This window comes from Aulostomus chinensis, chromosome 3 (genome assembly GCF_037954235.1).
Source record: "Aulostomus chinensis isolate RoL2024-O1b breed Wild chromosome 3, RoL_Achi_v1.0, whole genome shotgun sequence".
Taxonomy (NCBI): domain Eukaryota; kingdom Metazoa; phylum Chordata; class Actinopteri; order Syngnathiformes; family Aulostomidae; genus Aulostomus; species Aulostomus chinensis.
The window spans coordinates 16,467,197-16,489,219 of record NC_141322.1 but is presented as its reverse complement, the minus strand read 5'-3'; the positions used below and the strand labels follow the sequence as shown (position 1 = coordinate 16,489,219).

General features: G+C 43.5%; 3 protein-coding genes across 4 annotated transcripts; 1 reads left to right on the top strand and 2 right to left on the bottom strand.

Moving 5' to 3' along the window:
* The first annotated feature begins 872 nt into the window (after nt 1–872).
* On the top strand, nt 873–8,279 carry nelfcd (negative elongation factor complex member C/D). 2 transcript variants are annotated; one of them, XM_086199005.1, is made up of 15 exons: nt 873–1,116; nt 2,095–2,207; nt 3,159–3,268; nt 3,361–3,470; nt 3,922–4,029; nt 4,236–4,388; nt 4,631–4,761; nt 4,994–5,159; nt 5,242–5,376; nt 5,474–5,613; nt 6,816–6,930; nt 7,012–7,107; nt 7,214–7,354; nt 7,787–7,916; nt 8,017–8,279. In XM_086199005.1, exons 1-15 carry the CDS (start codon nt 1,114–1,116, stop codon nt 8,049–8,051), a joined length of 1,686 nt encoding a protein of 561 aa, XP_086055131.1. In that variant the 5' UTR covers nt 873–1,113; the 3' UTR covers nt 8,052–8,279. The 2 variants fall into 2 exon arrangements, with proteins under 2 accessions (XP_086055131.1, XP_086055130.1); XM_086199004.1 differs by lacking the exon at nt 873–1,116 and adding an exon at nt 1,197–1,259.
* Nucleotides 8,280–8,660: 381 nt separating this feature from the next.
* ctsz (cathepsin Z) lies at nt 8,661–12,540 on the bottom strand. Its single transcript, XM_086199006.1, has 6 exons — nt 12,254–12,540; nt 11,079–11,242; nt 10,772–10,951; nt 10,547–10,697; nt 10,310–10,472; nt 8,661–9,265 (listed from the first exon to the last, which is right to left on the bottom strand). The coding sequence occupies exons 1-6, from the start codon at nt 12,376–12,378 to the stop codon at nt 9,140–9,142; spliced, it is 909 nt and encodes a 302-aa protein (XP_086055132.1). The 5' UTR covers nt 12,379–12,540; the 3' UTR covers nt 8,661–9,139.
* Nucleotides 12,541–13,816: 1,276 nt separating this feature from the next.
* Nucleotides 13,817–21,979, bottom strand: npepl1 (aminopeptidase like 1). Its single transcript, XM_086199003.1, has 12 exons — nt 21,772–21,979; nt 20,185–20,370; nt 19,911–20,081; nt 19,719–19,808; nt 19,536–19,617; nt 18,938–19,080; nt 16,302–16,379; nt 15,953–16,053; nt 15,677–15,800; nt 15,415–15,591; nt 15,170–15,280; nt 13,817–14,570 (listed from the first exon to the last, which is right to left on the bottom strand). Exons 1-12 carry the CDS (start codon nt 21,919–21,921, stop codon nt 14,412–14,414), a joined length of 1,572 nt encoding a protein of 523 aa, XP_086055129.1. The 5' UTR covers nt 21,922–21,979; the 3' UTR covers nt 13,817–14,411.
* Nucleotides 21,980–22,023: the final 44 nt, after the last annotated feature.

Below are 22,023 nucleotides of genomic sequence, written 5' to 3'. Positions count from 1 at the left end.
GCTGCTGCTCACAGACTGCTTAAAATCTGTGTAATGTATGCAAACTCCAAAAAACCCACAGCGTTTCACATCCTCATCTACCATCTGCTGCTGCTGAGAATTGAATGTTTTTTGAGGATTTTCATTAGATTATTTCCTGTGCACTTTGCTGTATATATATATATATATATATATATGTATATATATATATATATATGTATATATATATATGTATATATGTATATATATATGTATATATATATATATGTATATATGTATATATATATGTATATATGTATATATATATATATATATATATATCAGTGTGTGTGTATATATGTATGTATATATGTATTTATATATTTACATATATAAATGGACATGTCTATTTCATTTCACTATCATTCTTGAACCTCAGCAGTTTTCATGTGCTTTTTTAGCTCTCTGTGTTGCTGTGTTTTATTTGTTGGATCTGGTCCTGCTTTACAAATACAGGAGCACTTCATCATGTAGAAAAGGTTTTTTTTTGTATTGTGGTAATGTGCGTTTATTATGAACCCTCACATTAGACTGTTTTCCTATGAAACATTTATAAAAAATAAACAAAACAGAAGACTACATCATAATTGGTAACATTGTGTATCTCCCGCCTTCTTGGTCAAATACAATTAGGGTTTATTTGAAAGCCAGTAATTGGACTTTGAGCATCATTTTCTATTAATTTGTATAATATTCGTAAACCTAAACGGGAATCCAAATGTTGGTTAAATCCAGAATATAAAATTATGAACTGGATTTTAACTGTCAAATTAGATCGAACAACTAAACTGGGAGGTAAGTAGCCACATGCGCCGGTATTTTGTGCCTGGCAGACGACAGTCGGGGTTTAAATTCTTGCCCTCAGGGGGCGCGGCCGTTGCCTATCTCGCCATTTTCCCCGTTGTTGTTAGCTACCTAGTTTAACAGGCTAGGCACAGCCTCATTCAATATAACCGGCGAATAATCTAGTCGCCACTTTAAGCTTTTAAACGGACAGCGGGGTTGTCATTGCTGGTTTAACGGTACTTTCTTCCCGTCACCGTGGACGAGGAAAATTACAGCAGCGCAGGAGACTGGGAAGGTCCGGACGGTAACATGGTGAGATAGCGACTTGTTGCTGTTCGACTGCACGGCTAGTTAGCACGTTAGCATTCGACTAGCTGCAGTTACACCGGGCTGCTGCTGGTTTTGTCATGACCGTACAAATTTACCTTCTTACCACAGCTGGTCTCCATAGGCAGGTGAGCGGTTGTCTGGGGGTGGCCTTGTATTCATTGGCTAAGCAGCTACTTGCTAGTAGACGATGAGGTACAGTTCAGCTTCATCCGGGGAATTTGTCAGTGATATTATCTGTCTCAGTGGGATGTGGATCTACAATTTGGCGGATTACGGATTAATTGATCCCCGATTTCCAGATTAGTTTAATGTCATGTTAGGCCGACTGTTCCAAAAGGGAGGATTCTATGATAACAATGGAAAGCCTGGTGCAGTCTTCCTGATATGCATTCAACTACTTCATATCATATAAGAAGTATTAAACACAATTCATATTTGGTCTTCAATAAGTATTCCTGTAATTTTTTTGTTCATTGTTAACCAATTTAAAATTGAATATCGGTGTATAGATAGTAATTATAATTTGACGTATTTATTGAACGTTATGTTTTTGAAAGCCATGCTCATTCTTTAATTTATTGTATTTCAGGAGTGGCGTCCAGAAAGTAGAGCTGATCATTGTGGCATTCATTTTCATTAAAAAATTAATGATCATTAGAAGACCAGAGTCCCCCCTCAATGATTTGAAAGCTTTCGATCACTTTTGCATTTCTGCTGAGAACGGTAACCACAGTTTTCAGCTTTCACTAAATATACTGCTAAAAAGAACACGCATCCAGTAGTTTGCACAAAATGTGATAACTACATGATACACATCCGCATTCTTAATTACGGTTGCTTTTAATTAACTTGTTTTTATTCTGTGCTGTTGTGCCGTTACATAAATTTTCCTGCAAGTTACAGAGAACACCAACAACTGGAGAGCTGCTTTCGCACCTTCTCATACCATTTATTTTTCAGGAGGACCGTTATGTTGAAGGTGAAAAATATGGAAAAATCCAGGAAGATTGTCTGCAGAAATTCTCCAGCAGGGATTACATCATGGAGCCTGCAATCTTCAACACGCTCAAAACGTACGCAGCCGTGTGTTTTTGTGGCGCTGTTATGCAGTGTGTTTCACTACTGGCCTCTCATGCATACACACACACACACACACACACACACACACACACACACACCAGGAGAAATATTAGGTTCAGTGACATGCCTAAGGACACCCAGGGTTCATGTGCCCATGAAAAACCTAGAAAAGTCAGAGTTTGAATAGAAATTTGTTTTGCACATACTAGAGTATTCCTGAGAAAAGTTTTAGTTAAGATAGATTTCACTGAATTCAGGTTTCTGCTGTATCAAACCATGCAGTTTGTCATTATTTAAGATAAAAGTATTTGGAGAAACAGAAATCAAAGCCAAAATTTATATTTATATGTGTTTTTATGTTGTCATTCTTGAACCTCAGCAGTTTTCATGTGCTTTTTTAGCTCTCTGTGTTGTTTGACTTGTTGGATCTGGTCGCGCTTTACAAATACAGGAACACTTTTATCAAGTTTTTGATGTGACGTTGTAATGTGCGTATATTATGGAAACTCATATTAGACTGTTTTCCTTGAAACATTTATAAAAACCCAAGCAGACTACATCACAATCGGTAACATTGTGGTCAAATACATTAAGGTTTATTTGAAAGCCAGCAATTTGACCTTGAGCATCATTTTCTATTAATCTGTATAATATCTGTAAACTTTAACCTAAATCCAAATGTTGGTTAACAAAATCCAGAAGATAAGATGATGTTGTGGATTTTAACGGACATATTAGAGAATTTTTGGACTTGAACGTTTTCCTCAAAGGTATAAAAAAAAAAAAATCATGGAAATGTTTTGGTACAAATATGTATGAACTCTGGATGTTGGACAGGAGCAGCTGAATTCCTCGCGTTCTCACCAAGGTCCTAATGCAAACATCACGAGCAAACATTTTTAGACCAGCGTTCATGCCTAACATGGTCTGTGTTTTTATTTCAGATATTTCCAAGTAGATGGTTCCCCAGAACATGTGATCCAGCTTCTGTCTGAAAACTACTCTGCTGTGGCTCAGACCGTCAATCTGCTGGCAGAGTGGCTCATCCAGATGGGTGGGTAACACACCACCACCATCACGCTCATGGCTCCTCCTCCCTCTACGCTCTTCCTCACTCACCGGTGATCTTTTATATTTGGGTTACAGGCGTAGAGCCGGCACAGGTCCAAGAGCGAGTAGAAAATCACCTCAAGAGCCTCCTGATAAAGCACTTTGACCCCCAGAAAGCAGATTCAATCTTCACTGTGGAGGGAGAGGTGATTTATCTACACGAACCCCAGCGATGCATTGAACATGATGATAACTGACCTCAAATCCTGCTTTAAACATGCAGCCGTCAGGATGTCATTTAGGTGATGTTTTAATTCATCTTTGACAGGTTTTGTTATTAACGCATTCCTTTGAAGACCTTTTGCATTTTTCGTGCAATTTTATTGATTTTTAAAGAGAACACGAGGGCTGAGTCATACGTGTAAGCCAAAGGTCTAAGATTTTCTGGGTTTTTTTGTTTCTCTTGTCATGTTGGTGTCTGCTACTGAGGCTCAGACAAAAATGAACATTGTCGATTCCTTCGACTTGGTTTTCAGAAAACCCTCAAATTTTAGGAGGTCATTCACAAATTTGCCATTCATCAGGTCTTCCGAGGCTTTTTGTCGTGGTGTGTTCGCTGAATCTGTGTGCGTGTGTGTGTGTGTGTGTGTGTTGTAGACTCCGGCTTGGCTGGAGCAAATGATCGCACACACTACATGGAGAGATCTCTTCTACAAGCTGGCCGAGGCTCATCCAGACTGCCTGATGCTCAACTTCACTGTAAAGGTCCGTAGACATAAATGGACTAACAGCTGGTTTAGTTTCATATGCCTGGAATGTGACTGAACACGCGTAGCAGGTTAAATCCCATCCATCAGTGGCTCAACTTTGTCTGAACTGGAGAGGTTTTTGTGTTTATTTCTGCTTTTGTAGCAGCTGAATAAGTCACATTCAGTGTGTGTGTGTGTGTGTGTGTGTGTGTGTGTGTGTAGCTAATTTCCGACGCAGGCTACCAGGGTGAGATCACCAGTGTGTCCACAGCATGTCAGCAGCTGGAGGTTTTCTCACGGGTGCTGAGGACGTCTCTGGCCACGCTGCTGGATGGAGGAGAGGAGAACCTGGAGAAGAATCTGCCAGAATTCGCTGTGAGGCTCAGTTGAACCTACGCTGTCATGAAATATAGGCGTGAGGTCAAATATCTTCTTAGCTTCAAATACGAAATCCTTTTGTGTCGCACCTCAGTATCATGCTGATCTTTTACTACCCGCCTTGACTGTAAGGTTTCTCATCAAGCAGTTGCTCCGAATTCTTTTGGTTTAATATCAAACACAAGCAATTTCAGCTTGAACTTGAAGCTGAGACGATGTTCCTCTGCTCTGCTCTCTAGAAGATGGTGTGTCACGGCGAGCACACATACCTCTTCGCCCAGGCAATGATGTCCATCCTGGCTCAGGAGGAACAAGGCGGCTCAGCTGTGCGCCGGATCGGTCAGGAGGTGCAGAAGTCTGCACACAAGAGGTAGAAATGTCCTCCTCTCTGTTGGAATTTGTCAGTTTCATGGTGTAGAATCAGACATTGTTCTAGTACCTGGATGAAGGTATGGAAGTGTAAAAGCACTTACAGATAAATACTTATTTTGTATAATTTGAATATTTTCATCATTGGGAGGTTTTGTGATGACGATGTAGTTCATGCCAGGTGTGGAGATGACCTAAGGGCATTTCTTCTGTGCTTGTGTGTGGTGTCACAGAGGTCACGATGCCAGTCAGATCACCCTCGCCCTCGGGACAGCAGCCGCCTATCCTCGAGCCTGCCAGGCGCTGGGTGCCATGCTGTCTAAAGGAGCCCTGAATCCTGCCGATATCACGGTTCTGTTCAAGATGTTCAGCAGCATGGACCCGCCGCCTGTAGAGCTGGTGAGGACGGCGCGTCTCTGACCTGCTTCATAGCCGTCACACGCTTGGTAATTAACTGTAATTTAATGTTCATCCTCCTCAGATCAGAGTGCCGGCCTTTCTTGACCTCTTCATGCAGTCGCTGTTTAGGCCGGGATCAAAGATAAACCAGGACCATAAACACAAATACATCCACATCCTGGCCTACGCCGCCAGCGTGGTGGAGACGTGGAAAAAGGTAGATAAAACGTATGCGCAACCTGTGGGCGGCGGGAGTTTTACCTCAGTAGCTGCTCCTTTAATCATGTCGGTCCCTCCTTTCCATTTAATCCCAGAACAAGCGCGTCAACATCAACAAAGATGAGCTAAAGTCCACTTCCAAGGCCATCGAGACAGTGCACAACCTTTGCTGCAATGAGAACAAAGGTGCTACAGAGCTGGTGGCTGAGCTGGGAACCCTGTACCAGTGCATCCGGTGAGTGGAGCGGCAGAAGCAGCAAGTCCTTATCTTCCATGGAAAGAGGTGCTTAATTTGAAATAATCCCATTAGACCTCACTTGGAGATTACAGCTTTAAATCCCATGGGAACATCAGTAGGACATTTCGTGAATAAAACCATTTCAGTCTGATCCGAGAAATAATGCCAAATAAATCTCTTCTGTCTGTGTGTTTGTTGGTTAACACCAGACCTGATTTGTACCCAAAGTTTGGTGCCAAACATTTTCTGGAATCAGATTGAAGACTATAAACAACTCCCGATGAAACCACCTGGTTTTAGTGCTATCAGATTTATTACACAGCAACAAGAGGTTCCTGTCACACCTGAGAGAAACTTGAACCCAGCAGAGTCAAAATGGAGATCTGTCTGGTCCTGCAGAGACCTGCAACAATAGCCTGCATGTCCCAGCCATCACAGTTGATCAATAGTTGAGTGGACCACTGAGCGCCACAGGAACTCATTCCTGCTGGTGGCTATCAAACGGTTTAACTCCTCCCTCTAAGATGCAGCTCTTCTTTTGGAGTTGTTATCTCTGTGAAAATCATCCATCCGTCCATTTTCTTCCGCTTATTCCTGTTAAGGGTCGTGGGGGGGCTGGAGTCTATCCCAGCATCTACAGGCAAGAGGTGGGGTTCACCCTGGACAGGTCACCAGTCCATCACAGGACCAACACATAGAGACAGACAACCATTCACACTCACAGTCACACCTACAGTCAATTTAGAGTATCAATCAGCCTCGTCCTCTCTTGATGTCTTTGGACTGTGGGAGGAAGCTGGAGTACCAGAGAGAACCCACACAGGAACAGGGAGAACATGGAGACTCCACACAGAAAGATCCTGTGCTGGAGCCGGGGCTCGAACCTGGAACCTTCTTGCTGTGAGGGGACAGTGCTGACCACTGCACCACCGTGACGCCTGTGAAAATCATGCAATAATGCAAATATCCCATTCACTAGTGTAAAAATCCAGCAATTCCCCGCAAGGGATTAATAAAGGATTTCTGATTCTGATCACGAGTCCAGAAATGTTCGAGAACTGTGATGGATGGGCGGGGTTTTCTTTAAACATGAAGCAGCCAGACAACATACCTTTGGATTAAAATAGTGCTATTTCAATCAAAATCTCCTTTCATTTTAAAATGATGACCCCCCCCCCCCCCGGCCAATATGTTTTCAGGTTCCCAGTCGTGGCTATGGGGGTCTTAAAGTGGGTGGACTGGACGGTGTCAGAGCCACGGTACTTCCAGCTGCAGACAGATCACACTCCGGTTCACTTGGCTCTGCTGGACGAAGTATGACATCACAACCAGATTCAAGTTCATGTTCTCAGTCAGCAGTTTGAACATTAACCACCCCCCAACCCACCCCCCCAGATCTGTACGTGTCACCAGCTGCTGCACCCACAGGTCCTCCAACTGCTCATCAAGCTCTTCGAAACAGAGCATTCCCAGCTGGATGTCATGGAGCAGGTGTGTTGTGCTTCTGTTTTCCACAGAAATGTGTGTGAGTGTTTGCATGTTGGTGTTTTTGTGTCTGTTTGTGGGTAAACTGGACGTTTGTTTCATTTCCTCCCAGATGGAGCTAAAGAAGACTCTCTTAGACCGAATGGTTCACCTGCTGAGCCGCGGCTACGTCCTGCCTGTGGTCGGCTACATCCGCAAGTGTCTGGAGAAGCTCAACACTGACATCTCCCTCATTCGATATTTTGTCACCGAGGTAAACAATGATGTTTATCAGCCGAGAGAAAAGTTGTCAAGATATGATATGATTTTCATCTTCCATAGTCTGGAACCACCTTGGAGGAAAGACTGAAAGAGTTGTTCATTATTTTTACTTTACTTTTACTTTCTGTTCTGCTCCTGTGGGGGGAAGGGGCGTGTCTTTTTGTTTTTCTCGAGAAGTCAAGCTGAAATTTACCAGAGCTGGACTAACTTAACAAAACAGAGCTCAGAGTTATCTGAAGGTTACAAATCAACAACGCTTCATTATTGCGCAGGTGGCGGTGGCGGTGGCTGGTCCTAACATTCTCACACGTTACTGTAACAGTTCCAAAAGATGTTTGACTGTTTCCCCCTCAAAAACAGAAGGGTTTCCTACTCCAATACTGAGAGTAGAGCCAAATATCTAAACCCCGGTGTTCCTCTGAAGGTTCTGGACGTGATCGCTCCTCCATACACACCAGACTTTGTTCAGCTCTTCTTGCCCATCCTGGAGAACGACAGCATCGCAGGAACGATCCGCACGGAAGGAGAACACGACGCTGTCGCCGAGTTCATCGGTAAGTGGCATCCGGCTTTGGACTGTTGCTACTTGAACGTGAAAATGTCCTCGCTACGCTTTTGAAGCACAAATTCAGTGAACTATTTCCTCTTTTCCAGCTCATTGCAAGACAAATTTCATCATGATCAACTGATGCTTGAGGACGCTCTGCTGGAGCGCAGAGAGAGAGAGAGAGAGAGAGATGGTCCAGGCTGACCCGGGATATTTCGGTTGAGCCAAATGTCATGGAGCTGTTAGAACGATGGAAATGTTCGGACCTGGGACCCCCTGATGATGCAGCTACACGTTTTTTCACCTGTAAATTTAATTTTCTATATGTTTGTTGGTTCAAGCTGTTTTAGAATAAAAACCTGGTTGTGTAGTCTTTTTTTTTTTTTTTTTTTTTTTAAATCAAGCTTAAAATCTCTCATTACAAAACTTTTGACTTTAACATTTAAATGAACATTTTCTGGTTTTATTCAATATATTTTTAATGTGAAAATTAGTCTGAATTCACTTTCAAACTGTTTGCCAGAAATTGTCAACAATTTTTCCCATGAAAAAGCAAAACTTATGGCAGTTTTGTGACAACAAAAAAAACCCCCAAACCTTAACCTGACCTATCAGTTTTCATTTTGGGTGAACTATCCCTTTAAGAGACCTCCTGATGCTGAAGCTTGGCAGTGTGTCATCAGTGAACACTGGCTGGCCTACGCTAAGGACATAAAATGCGTTTTTGACAAGAAAAACTTTTCCCCCAAACTTCATGAATCAATTTTATTGCAAGTGCATATTTAAAAAGGCACGCTAGTTGTGTATAAAAACTGTAGCGAGGAGCAGCGCAACATCTCCGCAATGCACTGAAGATATCCAGCATTCAGCAACACAGTGAAAATCAGTTCTTTGGTTTGGTTAGCTCGCTTTTCAACATGTAAAAAAAGAAGATATAAGTCCTCTTAATGATGTCATCCAAAAGAAATAAAAGACCATCACATGTCAAGCTGCTGCATTTCAACGCTGAACTGATTCAGAGAGGCAAACATGAAAACACTTGCATTGATTGGTGCAGGTCAGAGACATTTTTAAGAACGTGGCACTAAAATTTGAAACAAATCATCCAGACAAAGACAAATTGGAATTTATGCCCTTTGCATTTAGACCGTGTAAGAACAAACACTTTTCCTTTGCCTGAAAGGAGAAGGTTTTAATGTCCAGTGGACCTCTTGCGCTACCGGTACTGGTCTAAAGGTAGGATTTGGCAACTATCGGGTCTCCGTACATGCAGTCCTCCTCCAGAGCCAAATTGTACGAGCTTCCGCTTCCTCCCTTGTAGGCGCTTGTCACGATCCTGACCCAGCCCCTCTCACCCTGGAGACAACAGAGACATGACGGACGATTCATCAGAGGACGCATATCCAAGCACGTGAAGTTTCTGAAATGTGAACTTAAGCATTCTGTCCTTTTTTTTTGCGTTAGAAAATCTACAACAGTGTAATCAATCATATCCAGGTTAAAGCCGCAGTGACCGGCTTGCTTACCTTACATTCCATCTTAGTCATGATTAAGACTCAGACACTTGAACGTCACGTAAGAGCTTGTAAAGTTGTCAAAGTGTAAAGTAAGACACCAAATTTATGCCTGTTTCGTCGGCATTTCTGTCTTGAGAGAGGAAATTTAATCTTTCTGGAGATATGCTGCCCCCGTTGGTTTGGAGTATGAGGAGCAAGCGTGTTGTTAAAATAGCAAAGTGCACCTTTAAATCATACTAACTAGCAGTGACCTTTAAAATGACCTCATCATGAATATTAAAAAGGATCAGAAAAATAAGAAAAAATAGGAAATCCCCATAAAAGCCACTAATTATCTGTTGCTTTCAGCCCTCTCCACTCCAAAAACGTGTTTTTCTTCCTTTTCCCACGGTGAAATGTTTGAGCTTCACTGTGCAGAATAATGGATGTACAGAGTTTGACCAAGGAAGGCTGTGTGTTCTCTGTCCTCACACAACATCTGATCTGAAGTGAAAGTTTGATTTGCGAAGCCTACATTTCACAAACAGTGAGAAGGAACTTTATAGAGAAGCAGTCTTGTGTCCAGCAGTTTAAGCGATACACCAGCACACAACAGTGTACCTCATCTGCGGTTTGTTATACACGGCTGGTTCTTCCTGCATCGTGGAAGTGACGCAGGGGGAGAAAACATGGTCGTGTCCTCAAGACACAGAATTGTGAGCTCTTGAAAGAGCCTTCGACAGGGGAAATGACACGTATTTGTATATTAATGATATCTGGTATTTTAAGGATTTTAATGGATTAAGTTTTATTACATGTGTGGAGGGGATCTGGGATTTCTATCATCCGTGGTGAAGTTGTGCCAGAACTCCCACCTCGCTTCTACACCGACTGACTGACTCACCCATGGCTCCCCCCAGGAGTTTCGTACGATCCAGTATTCAATGTTGTCCTCCACTCCCCATCCTGCCACCGACACAATATGGTTGATGCTAGGAGACTTCTGGTATTCAGCGTAGACTCCGCCGCTGTACGCATCAAGCTTGCTTGTGGCCATGATCCCACAGCTGGAGCAGACAAACGCCAAGGTTACTTCCTCTCAATTGTACAGATATAATAGATAGATCGAAATGAACGAAACCTGATGGGCCCTTTAGCGTAGATCTCTGCCTTCATCGCGTCCCTCCCGTTGACGCTGCCATAATCCCCAACCTTCCACAGGGTGTAGTTTTTCACAATGTTGCACGAGGAGAAGCTGGTGCAGGTGCCACATTCGTTGAAAGGTTTACAGGCTATCGAGAGGAACACGGACTATGAGCAGAGAGCCTGTGGTGGTCGCAGTTCCATCCTCTCAACTGACACTTACCCTGGTCTTTAGCCTGGTAGTTGTTGCAGGTTTCATCTGGGATTCCATGTTTGTTAGCGTAATCCCAAACCCCGGTGTGATCCCCGCCATGGCAAGTGCCCGCATCAGCGCAGTCTATCACATGCTGGACGGAGAGGTAAGCAGATGGCCACGCCCCTTTACGCTGTACGTTGATACGATCTGCTCAAACAGTATAAAAAAGAAATGCCATTGAAAATTTTTCGGAAAGAGGAAATGCGATTATCACACCTCTGCGTTGCAGCAGAACCCCAGTGCGTCCCAATGTGTCAGCTGGACTGACTCCTACCTGCCATGGCGCTGGTGCTGCCGTGGGCCCAGCAGGAGCCGCAGTACTGAGGGATGTGCTGGTTTCGGGTGGTGCTGACGAAGTTGATGCCGTCGATGTTCCTCCAGTCCCACGACTGAGGCAGATCAGACACGTTCAGGTATTCATGAGGACGAGGTGAAGTCCTGTGAATGAGTTCCAGTTGAAAAGGTTATCAAACTGCTCCTTTCCCTCCACAAATATGCGTTTAGTGACCGTTCAAGACAAACTTTGATAACCTGACGGGAAGTTTACACTCTCAGATTATTACTAGACATTTTAAGAATTATTCTGAACTATAATCCACTATGTCAACATTGCCAAAGGATAAACTGAGATTAGTTCATTTCAGATATTTTGTATATGTGGAATACATTGAAACTTCACATGTGTAAATCCATTTCTTGCTCTTTTAATAAGAGGAGACATGAGGTCTGCTGGAGCCTCATGACGTCACCTTGACAACAACAATGATGTAATGACAAGCCAAACAGCTCTAAAATTGGAAGTATCAGCAAATATGCACGGGGAGGATTTTATTTAATTTACTAACGGATTAAAATCAAAATTTACACAACAGTTTTTGGAACCAATGTTTTGTTTTGTTTTTTTCAAAACCAGAAGCTGCAAAGGAAGTAGTTCATATTGAATTTCTCCCACATAATGACGTATTTAGTTGAGTTATTTTTTTGTTGTTTTTTTTATACAGCGGTGGGAGATTTAACTTCCAGAAAACGATCAATGCATTGGCTGAATAAATACATTGCGAAACGCTGAATTAAAATACTCTCTACAGGGAATGCAGGCCAAACATTGTTGAGATAAAACTTGTGTGGACCCGCCTGAAAGTGTGTGTGTGTGTGTGTGTGTGTTCAAGTGTTATTTATTAATCTCAGAGCTGACTGACAGAGATGTGACTTCCTCATTGTGATTCAATAAACCTCGTGATTTAGTGGAAATAAAACTTTTTTTTAAAAAAAGATTGTGACTTAGCAACTTCTCAGGTTTGATTGTCTTCTCTTGCACCGTCATCGCGCCTGAATGTCCGGTTTAAGTTCACTCGTCTGTACTTGTGCTACACCGGCTATTTGCACGTTGGTCTGTAGCCAACTATGGAATCAGCTGCAATCTCTGCAGGCAGTTGGTGACATACTCACTGTCGTCCGAAGGGCTGTTTCCTCGGCGAGCGGACGTAACAAGGCTGGTCCGGGTTGAAAAACACTCCGGCGGACGCTCCGGACAACACGAGCGAAAACACAACCACAAGGACGGTCGGGGCCATCGTTCACCGAGCACACAGCTGCTTCGAATGCCGACAAAGTGGAGGAAAGCGGTATAAGTACACCGCTGCGGCTGTGGATAAACGGATGTGTGGAGGCTAAAATCACGTGAGCAAGTCGGATTCCTTGGAAGTAGTTTGCCCTGGATCGTAATTGAAGGGTTCTGCGTGAGTCGCGCCTTCCTGCTCTTGCCTAACGCAGCATATTATACCTTTACATTAAAACTCTGAGATGAATCATTTCAGAACTTGCGAAATAACCTCAGTAACACGGCGTCCTCGTTTCTGTTTTGTTTATTTTCATTTGTTTCTTAAAATTTTACTGTAAAGGGCCTCCAGCCAGTTTTAGGACGGGCTCAGTGAATGGAGGTGAAATGATCAAATCATGTCTTGTAGAACAGCCTGAATATATCTGATGTGTTTAGGCGATTTATCAGTTATAAGGTCGTTTTACTATTTTTTTTCTATTTTCTAAAAGCTATATACTGATACAGAACAGCAGTTTTCATGTATTTGTTGTACTCTTGAATGATCTAAGACAGTAGCACAAGTCTATGGGATCAGATCAAATAATGACGCTGCACGGCATCAAGAAATAAAACTAAGTAATGCCAGGAGGGATAAGGAGAGGCCCACCAGCTAAGACTTTGAAAACCTTTGCTTCAGTGAATTTAGTTGATATTCCTCTCAGGTTCTTATTTCAGTGCAGATGTTTGTTATTGGTGTGATGATCCTTCTGTTACCTTCATTAGTAGCATTACAGTTTGTACATTAGGTTGTGCAGAGAGGACATTCTTGTCAAGTCACCCAGGGAGGGTTTTAATTCTCAGATTTATATGATTTATTGAAATAATAAATGTTGTATTGGTCATACTGGCAACCGTGGAAGACTCTGGCAGAGACTCTTTAGGGTTCACTGCTCCCATGTCAGGCTGTCACAAGTCATGTGGTTATAAAAATACTCAAGGTAAGTCTATCCATCCTGATTAAGGGTCGCGGGGGGGGGGGGGGGGGCGGCTGTCAGGTGAGAGGTGGGCTTCACCCTGGACAGGTCACCAGTCCATCACAGGACCAACACATAGAGACAGACAACCATTCACACTCACTGTCACACCTACGGTCAATTTAGAGTATCAATCAGCCTCGTCCCCTCTTGATGTCTTTGGACTGTGGGAGGAAGCTGGAGTACCAGAGAGAACCCACACAGGAACAGGGAGAACATGCAGACTCCACACAGAAAGATCCAGAGGTCGAGCCAGGGCTTGAACCTGGAACCTTCTTGCTGTGAGGTGACAGTGCGAACCACTGCAAGAGAGAACTTATTCCTGAGAATAGTTATCAGTCCAGCTTTTGCAAGAGTGAACTTGTCATTTCTGAGAAACGCACATCAGAACTTCCAGGAATCTTGCCTCACACACAACACATACGCATACATGCCAGATGTCACCGCCTTTATTGAAGGATTGTCACAAGGGTGGAAATCTGTTCAAACACTTGCTCATCTTAAATATCCTGTATGTGATTCTGACAAAACACAGCTTTATCTGACAATTTGTGAAACTCTGTGACGACTCCTTCAGTTTGGTCCGGCGATCGCAGGATGAAGACAAGGTGCAGTGGTTACCAAAACATCCTACTGATCCAGTATAATTTTACATCTAAAAACATCACAAACCTGAAGCTGTCATTAATTGTTTAAAAAAAAGGGGATTATGAAAAACTGCTGCTGCAACAAAATTCAAAAATCAACCTGAATTGAAGATAAACCACTTTGATTTGATGGTAGATGCTAAGGAGGCGACTGTGAGGCAAGTGAGGGACAAGTGAGAATCTTTTTTCTTCTTCTTATCATCATAGTCTGACCACACATCCGATTTACTGATCATATCAACTCATAAATGCATTATATGCCTTTTATTCAGTGAAGACAAATTCAGTCAAAACACAGAAGGTCGAATCACAGATTAGACGCCTCGGCTGGACGAGTGATTCGACAGTTAAGGTTGTGTGGAGGCAGCGGAGCAGAGTCAACTGTTCTACACAAGTCGTCTCCTCTTGCAGTCGCGCTCCATCTGCTCGTCCGACACGTTGGCTCCCGCACTCAGAGGGGACACTTGGTTGAGCAGGGAGTCATCTGACGCCTGACCGAACAGAGCCATGAGCAACGCCACACCGAAGCCTGTGGCACGCTCGCCCTGTGGAGGCAAGAACGAGAGTCAGATTCCACTGTTGTACCTTTCACTTGCCCTCTGATTTCTAATTAAGTCCAGTCAAACTATAGGGTCAAAACATGCATGTCATCAGGGGGTTTCCTAGCTGGAAGGAGTGTGTCTGTTCCTATCGTAAGTATTTTTGCCCACACTTTGAGAGTCTTGTGCACAACGAATATAAAACTCTACTACTGTCCAGGCTTTGGCCTGCACAGTGGAGGTAAAAAAGAATATAACACACCTCCTTTTTGGTTGCTAAAAGAAGGATTTTGATAAGATGGACGATGAGGTTTCTTGATGGCTTCTGAGCTTTTAGATCTTCTTGTTATGGAGCGAACAGCTGATGTGGTTAATGATACACCAAATAATTAAGGAGTGAACTGGGATCAGTAACTTTTATAATTGCCCTAAAAGAGATTGTCACTTTGTTGTGGTACTGCACCTTACCCCCCCCCCCCCCCCCCCCTTATGTCATGTAATTCATGTTGTTGAATTTGACTTTGTATCATCTCATCAAGTTTGTTGTTGTGTTGCTGTTTTCTGCTGATGTTTTCTGTCCATCAGTAAGAGTTGAAACCACTCACAGAGTGAACTGGAGAGGCAATGTCCACATGGACCCAGACCCCGGGCCAATCGAAGCCCAAGTGGGAGCCGATAAAGAGTCCGGCGCAGGAGCTCTGGGCGTTCTCACGGTCCTGCCATGACACGAGAGTGACACACAGTTCAGCTCAATGAATAAAAACGCTGAAACACGAAACTAACAAACAGATTTGATCTATTAGCTCTATTTCTGTCAGCACTTTAGAGGAACCTGGAGTTTGTCACTTACAGCCACAGAGTTCTTCATGTCAGCCATGGCAGAGGTGAACTCACTGAAGTGCAGCTCGGGGCAGTAGACCAGCGGGTGGGTGAGATCTCCGCTGCTGCGACCAGCGCGCACACACGCAGCCTCCCACTGCTCACTGTTGGTCATCACAGCTGCATGGTACTTCCCTGTGGAGATCCCCTGGACAACAAGATATGTGTAGGCATGGTTGGTTTCAGTGGCCAGGCCATATTTACTGTATGTGTATGATCTCCTGATCACCCACCTGCGCCCCGGTCAGAGTGGCCATATCCAGAATAATATCAGCGGACAGGTCTTTGCTGGCGTACACCACTCCATCAGCCAGCACCAGCCTGCCCTCCGCATCCGTGTTGTTGATCTCCACTGTCCTTAAACACACACACACACCTCTAATGTTCACTCCCGTTTAGCTCCTTTACACGTGTGGACACCCTGCCTCGACAGATTAGACGCATCAAATTAGCAGATGTAAGATCTTTCAACACCAAATGAAACTTCAGGGAGATTTAAAGAGACTGACTTTCCAGAGTAGAGAGAGTGGATATCATCAGGCCGCGTGGCGGTGGGTCCCACTGCGTTCTCTGCCAGGCAAAACACTGCATGAAGATTATCCTTGAAGCCCTGAAACAGAGAGGAGCAGGTCATGCTTCCTGAACCATTGACATGCAGATTTTGTTTATACATCAATATCAACGCCAGGATGTTTGGATTTCATCCCAGTGCAGTCGTATCATCCAGTCTGCTACCCATAAAAACACGTACTATACCTCTAAAAAAAACCAACACACACACACGCACACAAAAACAACAGTAAAAATGCAGAGACCGTGAAAATAAAACTGACGTTACTATCTAGCAGGTTCACTCACCTGTTTGATGGTGGCTCTATAAGCTCCCAAGATGGCAGCAGCTCCACCACAGTCTCGCTTCATGCCTGGCATTGTGGTCTAGGACAAAAGGAAATAAATAAATAAAGAATGAGAGCTCCGCATTTGTGTTTGCGTCTGTTACCATAGAAGTGCTACATGGTAACTGAGGCTTATCTAACAGAGTGGAAGTTGTCAAATGAACAGGAATCCAAAATACTTGGTCAAACTGTGCGCCGTGTCATGAAGAGCAGGAACTCAATGGGCATGTTGGCTTGAGCAACCAACTGACGGGCCATGACGTCATATTTAAGATGAAACCACGAGGTACATCAACTATTTCTGGATCCCACAGCATTAAGGCAAGGCAAGGCAAATTTATTTGTATAGCGCATTTCATACACAGGGCAATTCAATGTGCTTTACACGAATAGATCAAAATACAGGAAGGAAAAAGAAAGACATTAGCGTAAAATCAAATGAAGAGAAAAGAAAAGAGAGAAAGTCAGTGCAGACTATGAATAGGCACCTGAGAAGAGGAAAGTTTTCAGCCTGGTTTTGAAGATATCCACGCTTGGTGCAAGTTTTACCTCCACTGGTAGCTTGTTCCTCGTATTTGCAGCATCGTAACTAAATGCAGCTTCTCCGTGTTTTTTTCTCACTCTGCTAAGCACCAGTTGTCCTGAGTACAGATCTAAGATCGACATGTCACATACTGTAGGTAATGGGGAGCTAACCCCTTTAGTGATTTGTATACTAACAGTAATGCTTTGAAGTCTATTGTCCGGCTCACTGGAGGCCAGTGTAAAGTCTTCAAAACTGGTGTGATGTGTTCTGTTCTTTTGGTACGAGTTAGAACCCTAGCAGCAGCATTTTGGATCAACTGTAGCTGCTTAATGCTCTTTTTAGGAAGGTCTGCTCGCAGACCATTACAACAGTCCAATCTGCTGGATATAAACGCATCTCTTGGTGTTTTTGGGTGATAAAACATTTAATTCCATTACGTTTTTGAGGTGATAAAGAGCAGTTTTGGTGACTCCTTTGATGTGGCTGTCAAAGGGCAGATATGAGTCTATTACAACACCAAGGTCACGGACTTGGTTTGTTGTATTCAGAGCCCGTGTCTCAAGATGCTCTGCGATGGTGGTCCTTTTTTCTTTATTTCCAAAAAGAATAATCTCTGTTTTATCCTGGTGAAGTTGAAGGAAATTGTGGCTCATCCAATTTTTAATTTGCTCCAAACACTTATACAGTGACTCAGCTGAACTTAATTCCCCTGGCGACACAGATACATAAAGCTGTGTGTCGTCAGCATAGCTGTGGTAGTCAATATTGAACTGCTTTCTAATCTGACTCAAAGGCAACATGTACAAATTGAACAGAAGGGGGCCTAATATGGACCCTGGGGGACGCCACTTGTCACTGCCGGTTCTTCAGATTCACAGATGCCGATTGTAACAAGATACATCCTGTCTTCTACTGTAAGTAAGATCTGAACCACTTGAGGACCATTCCTGAGAGTCCAACCCAGTTTTCTAACCCGTGCAGCAGGATTCCATGATCACCAGAGTCAAACGCAGCACTAAGATCTAACAAAACCAAAATAGATACACGGCCAGAGTCTGTATTCAGTCTTATGTCGTTTAACACCTTAACCAGGGCCGTTTCAGTGCTGTGGTGAGGTCAGAAACCTGATTGAAATTTGTCCAGCAGGCCTACCCTGCCCAGAAAGTCATTAGGCTGATTAAAAACAACTTTCTCGATGATCTTGGCTAGAAAAGGGAGGTTTGAGAGTGGTCTGTAATTATTCAGAATGAAGGCAACTTGGTTTCTCTTGTTTAGAATCGGTTTCACAGCAGCTCTTTTTAGCATCTCTGGAAAGACACTTGATGACAGTGAATTGTTTGCTATTTGCTGTAAATCAGCTTCCACTGAGGGAAGAACAGTTTTTAGAAAGTCAGATGGCATTAGGTCCAGAGTGCATGGCAGATGAATAATAAATAACAGTGCTTGATAACCATGACAAAGAGCCAAACTGCGGTGTATTCTATGAAGCTAATCTGATTAAGGATTTACTATCTGTTGCTCTATGTATGCATGTCAAATCTCCCTGTGACTGGACAGAACGTGAGGATGAATGGGACAGTGCACCACATGAATGGTTGCCTGCATTTGTACGTTTTGGATGAAATGACAGAAAATGACACAAAGACTCCGAGTTACAGCCGGGAACTGAAAGCTTTTGAAGAGTAAAATAACCTGAGAAGACACACTCCCGTGTGGCAGGATGAGATTTTCTCTGTTCTTGACAGTTAAGTAGGTTCAAGATATCAAGAGCCTTTTTCCTGTCTTGTCAAAACTGTCACGATTTCAACCTCTCATTAGAGCCTTTAGAATCCCATCCTGTTCAGCTTGATGTTGCCTTGAAATTATAAGTACAGGTTTTCCAAAGACAGCGACTACCTCCATTTAAATATATGTATTAAACAGAACAAGCATATTTTAATTTGACGGTTTATATGGCATGTTATCGGTTAGTGACTATGGTATGAATGAGATTATCAAGGTCATTAAGGATTGTGATTACAGAGAAGATTTAATTAGCGTGTTGGTGTTGACATGGTGATAAGGAGCTGCACCTTCCCCTTGATGCTGAGTCCTCCGGTGTCATACACGATGCCCTTCCCCACCCATGCGATGGTTTGGGTTGCACCCTCTGGTGTGTGGCTCAAGACTGCTAAAGCTGGAGGATGCTCTGCCGCCTTACCCACTCCGTAAATACCTGGAAGCATGAAATTGTAGACACTTTCATCACTCAAATACCAGACTACTTTTAGAGAGACGCGCGAAACTAAAGTGAGTTTGGATCACAGAGTGGACGGATGCAAATACGTTGAACTTCTCATGGTCATTAAATGTGTCGATGATTAAGAATACTCCCAAATGACATTTTGTCCACATTTATTAAGCAAAGGAATATAAAGTTGTCCGTTAAGAAATAAAATGAGCAACTCCACTATCTTAGTCTCATTTGTGCAATCCTGTCAAATCACAGCAGAACAGACAAGGACGAACACATTGTGAAATTGTGTGAAAATGTTTAGTCCAAGTAAACAACATTTTTACCAACAGCAACAATAAAAAAATGAATAAATGCTAAGAAAAATGTGCAGACATTGACGACCTTTCGGGCAGATGATTAGGACACATGGAGCTGACCACAGACAAACATCGTACCTCCAAAACCTCTTTGTTTAAGTTCCTCTCCACGAATGATCACAGGTGTGATTCCAAGTTCAGTTCCCACGGCCTTGATTTCCTGAAACAGACGTTGATTTCTGTATCAAGAGTCTGTCGGGAAATAATTATATACAGACACATTACTGTGGCAATTCAAACAAATGAATATTTTTCACTCACATCTAAGAAATGATCTGTATTCATCTCATTGCATGGCGTGTCCACAATGCGAGCTGCCAGTCGCACTCCCTCAGCAGCGTTGGTCAGACACTAAGCAGAAGAATAGCTGTCAGTTATAGTTGAATACAGGGAGTAAATTGTGTGTGTGTGTGAAGGGGGGGGGGGGGGCAGATAAGAAACACATTGGAGTACCTCAAGCTCTGCAGCATCCGGAGGGCTGCTGTCTTGCCCAACAATCACAAACTCCACAGTGACTTGCTTCTTCTCGGCCCGGCGTGAGGTTGTGGAGCGGCGAGAGAAGATGGGGAATGCCCTGGCAATGGCACAGCAGGAAGCAAACACATCTGAACGCTCACACACCATCTGGAGAAAAAACACCGAAATCAGCCACATGAGGTTCTAACCCAGATTTAGTCCTCCAGATAAGAGGCGCAAGAATGGGGGGGTTGCTGATGAGGTCACCCACCACAATGCAGCGGTTGTTCCCCACAGGCAGACAGGAACGGACCAGCCGGGAGACAAAGTGGGCAGAGGATGGGCTGTTGTGCCTGCTGACCCGCGACGGCAAGGTAGCCACAGCAGCATGGTTGAGGTAGAGAGGGCAACTGTCTGTGGGGTTTGGATTCAGAGCACCGAGAGCCGCCTGCCAGATCTAACATACAGAAGACAGAGGGACAGAAGCGATGGTTTAGGGTTCCTGTAGAGTCATCATATAGCTGCTTTAGATGACCTCCTGTTAGGAGACAAAAAAGGAACATTGCATTCATTTAGACATTCATTCTGCAGGATTTGTTTTCTTCACTACTTTATGAGTTAATGATTTAGCACAGGGCGGCACAGTGGTGTAGTGGTTAACACTGTCGCCTCACAGCCAGAAGGTTCTGGGTTCAAGTCCCGGCTCCATCACAGGATCTTTCTGTGTGGAGTCTCCATGTTCTCCCTGTTCCTGTGTGGGTTCTCTCTGGTACTCCAGCTTCCTCCCACAGTCCAAAGACATCAAGAGAGGACGAGGCTGATTGATACTCTAAATTGACTGTAGGTGTGACTGTGAGTGTGAATGGTTGTCTGTCTCTATGTGTTGGTCCTGAGATGGACTGGTGACCTGTCCAGGGTGAACCCTGCCTCTCACCTGAAGGCTGCTGGGATAGGCTCCAGCACCCCCACCCACACACACAACCCTTTACAGGATATGCAATAGAAATGAATGGATTTAGCACACTATTTATAATACTTTATGATGTGCAAGAATTTTGAAGTTACTGTGTGCAGGAGAAGTATAAGAGCCTTTTTTGACATGCTCATAACTCATCTTGAACAATGTCAAAGACTGGTAGAGATTGTAATCCATAAAGGACTTTATATGGTACTCCAGCTTTTAAGGACCCATATACAAAGTAAAATAGGTCTGGACTGTAAGTAATAAAGCACTAATCATGTTAGGGTTAGGTAATCATTGGCAGACAAGGCTCAGATGTTCTATGAATGACAACCTTTCCTTGAACTCGGGCTCTCTCTCAAGTCTCCTTCTAAATATCAACTGACTGTATATCTAACTACCGCACATGGCTGCTAACACTTCCGTAAATCACCGTGAGGGTGAGCGAATTAGACCGCACGTTTCTCCTATAATCTGGGAAGGAAAAACTCTTCAACCCGGGAATCAGACTTTAATCTCTGCAGTCAACCAGCTGTAAAACCTTGTAGGCAATTACTATTTTTTGCTGGTTGGTCATTAATAGAAAAGTGTTTTTTTTTTTTTTTCCACCAGGGTTTATTGAATAAAATGGAACAACTTAATCAACAAAATAATGTATTTTTGATTATTGTCGTTCTATTTTACTTTCCTCCAAGCAAACCTGACAATTATAATACCAACCCTAAACTGCCCATTTAAACCACGAAGCATTAGTGGTGGAGCAAAGTCAACTGAGCTAACCAACCGGATGGATGGGGCACTGCTAAAATACTGGTGTTTAGCTAGCTGACTGGTTGCCTTTGCCTAGCAAGACGCTAACATTAGCTGTCATTCACCTGTCATTAGCATTCACATTACCTCTTTAGTAACGACTGGCTGCAGTTTTCCTTTTATTTGGGTCCAGTTGAGTTGCTGCAGGTTAGCCTGTTGTCCGATAACCAGAACAGGGCGAGTCTGTGGGTCGGAGTCCCCAGCAGACGCCTTAAACTCCAACACCAAGTTCGCCATTTTTGTGATTTGCTAAGACACAGCTAACCAGCGTTGAACCGGTGCAGCTCCGGCCGACTACGGCAGCCGGAGAAGAACAAACATCTCCACATTTTATAGCAG